Source organism: Hypomesus nipponensis, chromosome 2 (assembly GCF_054491055.1).
Source record: "Hypomesus nipponensis isolate SF chromosome 2, ASM5449105v1, whole genome shotgun sequence".
NCBI classification, from domain to species: domain Eukaryota; kingdom Metazoa; phylum Chordata; class Actinopteri; order Osmeriformes; family Osmeridae; genus Hypomesus; species Hypomesus nipponensis.
In genome coordinates this window covers 2,435,001-2,442,500 of record NC_140362.1, presented here as the reverse complement: position 1 = coordinate 2,442,500, position 7,500 = coordinate 2,435,001, and the positions used below count along the sequence as shown (strand labels likewise).

At 49.5% G+C, this 7,500-nt stretch overlaps 1 protein-coding gene across 1 annotated transcript in view; it reads left to right on the top strand.

Moving 5' to 3' along the window:
* Positions 1-7,500, top strand: part of cdk14 (cyclin dependent kinase 14) — a 99,899-nt gene that overhangs the window by 73,359 nt on the left and 19,040 nt on the right. The window contains exons 12-14 of the mRNA XM_084702267.1: positions 1-10; positions 3,191-3,330; positions 6,515-6,662. The exon at positions 1-10 is cut by the window's left edge and continues 39 nt beyond it. Coding sequence (XP_084558393.1) covers positions 1-10; positions 3,191-3,330; positions 6,515-6,630 — 266 coding nt within the window. The 3' untranslated portion in view covers positions 6,631-6,662. The remainder of the gene's footprint in view (positions 11-3,190; positions 3,331-6,514; positions 6,663-7,500) is intronic.

Genomic DNA, 7,500 nt, shown 5'->3' with positions numbered 1-7,500 from the left:
CATGGAACAAGTAAGTCAGACGTCTGTACTGGTTGGCTTGTGGTGTGTGCGTATGTTTGCTAACATGCTTCCCTGTGTGTGCCTACACGCTTGTGTTTGTGTGCTGACATGTTTGTGTGTGTGTGTGTATGCATGCGGACATCATTGTATGTGTGCTTACATGCTTCTGTGTGTGTGTGTGTGTGTGTTATGGTGTGTCCTGTATGAGAATGTGAGGTCGGAGGTCGTCTTTCAGCATGCATGCCCTCCTCCCTCCACAACCCCCCCCCCCCCCCTCACTGAAGGGGCGTTCCCCAGAGTCATGTTCTCCTTGTTCTAGAACCCTCCGTCTGTTCCCCAGTGTCACACATGCACACACACAGGCCCTCCGGGCATCTGGATATGCAGTTCACACACTCCTCCACGCTGCACACCACACCACACACACACCACACACAAACACACCACACACAAACACCACACACAAACACCACACACACTCCTCCAGAGAATTAACGGTGTGTGTACAGTGTGTGTCTGTGTGCAGTGTGTGTGTTTGGACAGTCAGACAGACAGACTGGTAGACAGAGAGAGGGGAAGGTCCAGCTGTCATGGCCTTCAGTCTGACCCTGCTAGAGAGCCATGTCTGCACCCCTGTTCACACGGCTGTCTGTCTGTCTGTCTGCCTGTCTGTCTGACTGTCTGCCTGTCTGGCCCATGGCACCCTGCCCCCCCTCCAGTCTGTGAGGAAATAAATATGTGAAGAAAGAAGCGGAGCAGGAATGTTAACGACCGCTGCCTGCTTCCTCTCCTTTCATTCTCTGCCAGGGAGCCATCTAGTTGATATGAACTATACACCACCCTCCCAACTCCCACAGCCTCTCCACTCCATCCCTCCCCTCCCCTCCTATCTCTTCTCTCCCCTGACGTGTTTTGACACTGCCACAAAGCCTGGTTTCTCAACACCGGCATGGCTAACCCGGTCAGCCCTCTACGGGTATGAGGAACAATGGAGGCAGGTGTGTTGCCTGGTCTCAATCAGGTTCTCTTCATCACAGGCGTTTCCTGGTGGATAAAAAAAAAACATAAAAACCCCTATAAAAACACTCTGGTCTGTTGGAGATTGAAGGCTGCTTTGTGTGTGTGTCCGTTTGTTTGCCCGTGTGTTTATGTAGGTGTGTGTGTCATCAGGGTTGTTTGATAGCTGGAGGAGATAGCGATCACAGGTGTGTGTTTATTTACCTGCACTGGGCTGCGCCGACCTGAATGCCATCATGATTCTTACCTGGCTTGGCTGAAAGCTCTGGTGGAGAGGAATGCACAGCCGCACATCAGGCTGACGGGAGGGCTGAGCTGCAGGGTTTCACCTCCTGGAGCTGAAATGCCTGTCTGATCTGGCTTGTTAGCTCCCTAACTCTCTAATACTCTAGAACAAATCAATCCATCTCTCCCTCTCTATTTCTCCCTCTTCCGTCTCTCTCTCTATTTCTCCCTCTTCCGTCTCTCTCTCTATTTCTCCCTCTTCCGTCTCTCTCTCTATTTCTCTCTCCTGTCGCCCTCTCTTTCTCACTGTCTTTTTCCTTCTATGTCTCTCTCTTCCTATTTACATCTCACTCTCTTTCTCTCTCTGTCTGTTAGAGTTTGGTTACTTGATGACAGCAGAAACCTGTCAGGGCTAGAACCGCAAGGCTAGCTAGAATCTCTAGGCTAGTTAGCAGCGCTTAGACAGCTAGACCTGCTAGACTAGCTAGCAACACCTAAGCAAATTCATGCTACCTAGAACCGCCAGGCTAGCTAGAACCCTTAACTTAGAACCGCTAAGCTAGTTATTCAGCAGTAGAACATCATGTTTATTTGATGGACTGGAGCCCTAATTACTGCCTCACTTTTCTTTCTCTACTATCTCATTTGCTGTCAGCAACGTTGGGTTGGGAAGTTCAGAAGTTCAGTACCTCCCTTTACTCACACACACACACACACACACACACACACACACACACACAAGCACACACAAGCACACACACACACACACACACACACAGACTCACACATACTCGCACAAACACACACTCACACACACACACACACATATATTTTACACTCTCACACATAAACCCACACACACACCCTCCCCTGGTGATGGTAGTGGAGCGCAGGGCAGGTGGATGAAAGCTTCAGAGCTGGGAGGAGATGTTTCTGATGAAGCCTTTCATTCTGCTGGGGACCCGGTCAACATGTGATGGACAGGCTCAGGAGGGGGGTGTGTATCCATATGAATGTGAGAGATAGATAGATAGATAGATAGATAGATAGATAGATAGAGAGAGAGAGAGATAGATATATAGATAGATAGATAGATAGATAGATAGATAGATAGAGAGAGAGAGAGAGAGAGAGAGAGAGAGAGAGAGAGAGAGAGAGAGAGAAAGACAGAGAAAGACAGAGAAAGACAGAGAAAGACAGAGAAAGACAGAGATAGATAGAGAGAGAGAGAGAGAGAGAGAGAGAGAGAGAGAGAGGGAGAGAGAGTGAGCGAGTATGTGTGTGAGAGTGTTTGTATGTGAGTGTATGTGTGTGAGAGAGTGCATGTGAGTGTGTGTATGTGTATGTGTGTGCAGGCTGGGCTTCGGAGACAACAGATTTGGGTGTGTTAGAGCCCGACCGATATATCAGTGGGCCGATATAATCAGCCGATATTAGGCACTTTCCAATCGGTATCGCCATTTATAATGGCCGATAAAAATAAATACATTAATAAAATGTTTTTGGTTATTGTGTTCCTCTGTTCTGTTGTGACAATAAAACAATAATATTATAATAATAACAGGAGTCAGATGGCTGAGCGGTTAGGGAATCAGGCTATTAATCAGAAGGTTGTGTCCTTGGGCAAAGCACTTCACCCTACTTGACTCGGGGGAATGTCCCTGTACTTACTTTAAGTTGCTCTGGATAAGAGCGTTTGCAAAAAATACTAAATTTAAACTACAAATAACTAATGTTGGGGAAATCAGTTTGTTTTGTCATGCGTTTCAGGATTATTTTTTTTTATCTTTAAAAATATGTATATATCAGATGATATATTGGAATATCGGATTTTTAAAACATCAAATATTCGTATCGGTATCAACTTTAAAAATCCTTTATCTGTCGGGTTCTAGTATGTGTGTGCAGGATGGGCTATGGGGACAGTAACAGGAGTGTGTGTGTGCAGGCTGGGCTACGTGGACCATGCGGAGGAGCTAGCCTCCAGGTTCCTGCAGTGTTCTCCGAGGAGCCGTGTGTCTGCCCAGGCTGCCCTGCACCACGAGTACTTCAGCCAGCTGCCCCCTCGCCTCTGGGAGCTGCAGGACAGTGAGTACACACTACACGTTACACACTCCACGCTGCATGCCACACGCTGCATGCTACACACTACATGCTGCATGCTGCAAGGCTACATGCTGCACGCTACACGCTACATGCTGCATGCTACACACTACAAACTTCACGCTGCACGCTAACCGCTGCACGCTGCACACTACACGCTACATGCTGCACGCTACATGCTGCACGATACTCGCTACACACTATACAATACACACTACACACTATATACTACACACTATATACTACACACTACACACCATGTACTTCATATACCGCATGTCAAATTAATCCTATAAGTAATATATAAGGATGTGTAAGCCTTAGAATGACCTGTATCCTTGTTCGCTATGCCTGATTTACATGTTATCAGGCATAGTAACCATGTCAGGATACACAGGCTGACAGCACTGTACACATACATAAGAACACACATGTTCACACACACACGGACACACACACCCAGGTCCTGTTAGTGCAGCTCATCATTAGCAGTGTTAAGCCTGCTCAGTCACCAGCAGCAGTCCTTCTCCTTACACACAGACAGACAGACAGACAGACAGACTCACCACAGCCCTGCACCTTGGACACAGCCAGACAGACTCACCACAGGGGACTCATTTTAATGGCAGAATTTACCTTTAATTCCTGTTTTAATTCCCCAGATTAGGATTTTGGTTTGGTATTAATCCTGTTATCAGGACCCAGCAGCATGGGAGGCAGCCATAACTAGAGATAACTCCCCCACACACACACACACACCATGTAACACACACACACACGCAAACACACATACACCATGTACACACACATATGCACACACACATACACCATGTACACACACACACGATTCCACACACATCATTCACACAAAATACCATGTACATTCCCACATGCTTGAAGACTTTCATGCACGCACACACACACACACACACACACACACACACACACAACGGTGGGCTTTTGATGGTGAAGAGAATGAGCTGAATGAAGGCTGTCTAAATGACATCAGCAGTCTGCAAAAGAGAAAAGAGAGAGAGGGAGAGAGGTAGAGGGAGAGAGAGGGAGGGGGAGGAAGAGGGAGATGGAGGGAGGGAGGGAGGGAGGGAGGGAGGGAGGGAGGGAGGGAGGGAGGGAGGGAGGGAGGGAGGGAGGGAGGGAGGGAGGGAGGGAGGGAGGGAGGGAGGGAGGGAGGGAGGGAGGGAGATGGAGGGGGGGAGGGAGGGGGGAGGGAGGGGGGAGGGAGGGAGGGAGGGAGGGAGATGGAGGGAGGGAGGGAGGGAGGGAGGGAGGGAGGGAGGGAGGGAGGGAGGGAGGGAGGGAGGGAGGGAGGGAGGGAGGGAGGGAGGGAGGGAGGGAGGGAGGGAGGGAGGGAGGGAGGGAGGGAGGAATAAGAGAAAACAAACCCCTACTGCCTCAGTGCTGAAATTACTCAGTAGAAAAGAAACAGGATAAAGAAACGGGTAATTACTTGAGGCTGTTTGGTGGAGAGCGGAGCACGCTGACATTACCATGGTGTACGAGGACTACTGCTAGAAAGACATGCCTAACCCCACACCCAGGCCACTCCTAAGACATGCCTAACCCCACACCCAGGCCACTCCTAAGACATGCCTAACCCCACACCCAGGCCACTCCTAAGACATGCCTAACCCCACACCCAGGCCACTCCTAAGACATGCCTAACCCCACACCCAGGCCACTCCTAAGACATGCCTAACCCCACACCCAGGCCACTCCTAAGACATGCCTAACCCCACACCCAGGCCACTCCTAAGACATGCCTAACCCCACACCCAGGCCACTCCTAAGACATGCCTAACCCCACACCCAGGCCACTCCTAAGACATGCCTAACCCCACACCCAGGCAACTCCTAGGGCATGCCTAACCCCACACCCAGGCCACTCCTAGGGCCTCCACACACCCTCCCCAGCACTGGGCACGTGCATACCACAGATAATGCTAATCTAATGCTAAGTCACGATAACCACAAAGGATGAGGGCTTACGCTAAGCTAACGTTAAACACAAGAGATAACTCTAAGCTAACACAACAGATAAGAATGCTAGGCTAGCGCTAGGCTTAAGCATGATGATGATGGACTGTAGCTAGCTGTGTTGCTAATTTGAAATTTAACTCTTCTAGGAGGCTGAGCCACCTCACACTGTAGTTGAGATACTTGTGTTGCACACTGCCTGGTACACCAGATGTTAGTTTGTAGTGTTGTGTTATTTTGGACTGTGCCTGGTAAATATAAGCCGTTGCTTGACTCCTAACCTAGGACATAACGTCACAGCTATGCACTTCTGATCCTTGGTTTCTATGTACACTGACTTGTATGTAGTTTTAGATTTCAAATCATGTAAATGTCATGTATGAAGGCTGTCGTAGCTCTGATGATCTCTGCAATCCCGCATGTCTGACAACAGTAACCACAGATCTCTCTGCTCCAGAGGAACATTAGAGGGGCAATGGGCCGTGCTGCTGGGAGGGTGGGGGCCCATTGCCCCTCTAATGTTCCTCTGGAGCAGAGAGATTGAGAGAATGCAATATTGACCTTTCGAACTAAGCTTCTGTGCAACAAGAGAGTGAAAACAGTGGTATTGGAACAACATCCAATCTCCCTCCAGCCTCCCCCAAACCTCCCTTCATTGTCCCCTCACCCTTCTCCCCCCTAAAACACCTAACCTCATTTTTCAGATAATACACATTATATCGGAACACATGGAATGCCATATTATATGTTAGCCATGCTTGTATGTGCAGTGTGTGTGTGTAACAGCATGTGTGTAACAGCGTGTGTGTAACAGTGTGTGTGTAACAGCGTGTGTGTAACAGCGTGTGTGTAACAGCGTGTGTGGGTGTAACAGCGTGTGTGTAACAGCGTGTGTGGGTGTAACAGCGTGTGTGTAACAGCGTGTGTGTAACAGCGTGTGTGTAACAGCGTGTGTGTAACAGCGTGTGTGTAACAGCGTGTGTAACAGCGTGTGTGTAACAGCGTGTGTGTAACAGCGTGTGTGTAACAGTGTGTGTGTGTGTAACAGCGTGTGTGTAACAGTGTGTGTGTGTGCAACAGCGTGTGTGCAACAGCGTGTGTGTAACAGCGTGTGTGTAACAGCGTGTGTGTAACAGCGTGTGTGTAACAGCGTGTGTGCTGTGTCCCCCCCCAGTGAGCTGTGTGTTCGTGGTGCCCAGCGTGAAGCTGCAGGTGGAGTCTGGGGACAGCCTCCAGGTGTGTGTGAGGACCAGCAGTCAACACAGAGCAACAAGCAGCAGCAAGCACTAACCATGCTGCACACACACACTGCAGCTGGCCTGGTAGGTGGAACGCACACACAGACACACACACACACACACACTCACACAGACACGCACACACATGTGTGTGTGTATATATATATATATGTGTGTGTGTGTGTTTGTATGACAGAGAGGGATAGCATGCACACACTATCTCTCTCTGTCATACAAACATACACACGCAGTGGGTAATCATACAATTAAACCTTTTGCCCTTCGGATGGAGTGCTGAGGTCACACAGTACCTGGAGGAGGAGGAGAGGGAGGAGAGGAGAGGAGAGGAGGAGGAGAGGGAGGAGAGGAGGAGGAGAGGAGGAGGAGGGGGAGAGGAGGAGGAGAGGAGGAGGAGGAGGAGGAGAGCAGGACGAGGAGAGGGAGGAGGAGGAGGAGAAGAGGGAGGAGGAGAGGAGGAGAGGGAGGTGGAGGAGGAGAGGGAGGTGGAGGAGAGGGAGGAGGAGAGGGAGAAAGAAAGGTGGAAATAAACAGAGTAGTGGAACAAGAGAAGGGGAGTGAAGGAGAATGAAGGAGAGAGAGAAGCAGGATAGAGATGTGTGTGAGACTGTAGTGAAAGATAGAGAGTGAGACAAGGGCAGAGACATGGATAGAGGGAGAGAGATTGAGTTATAGAGTGATAGAGAGAGATAAAGGGTGAGAGAGAGAGATAACGGGATGGAGAGAGAGTGATAGAGTGATGGAGTGGAAGGTTCTCCAGAGAATGGTGGTCATACTGCAGAGGACCATGTTTATTCATGGTCCTGCATTATTCAGGACAACAGCTGATGCAACCAGGTTGCTAAACCAGGCAACTCGCCAGCATGCCTCATTCACACCTTGCCTCATCCACACCCTGCCTCAT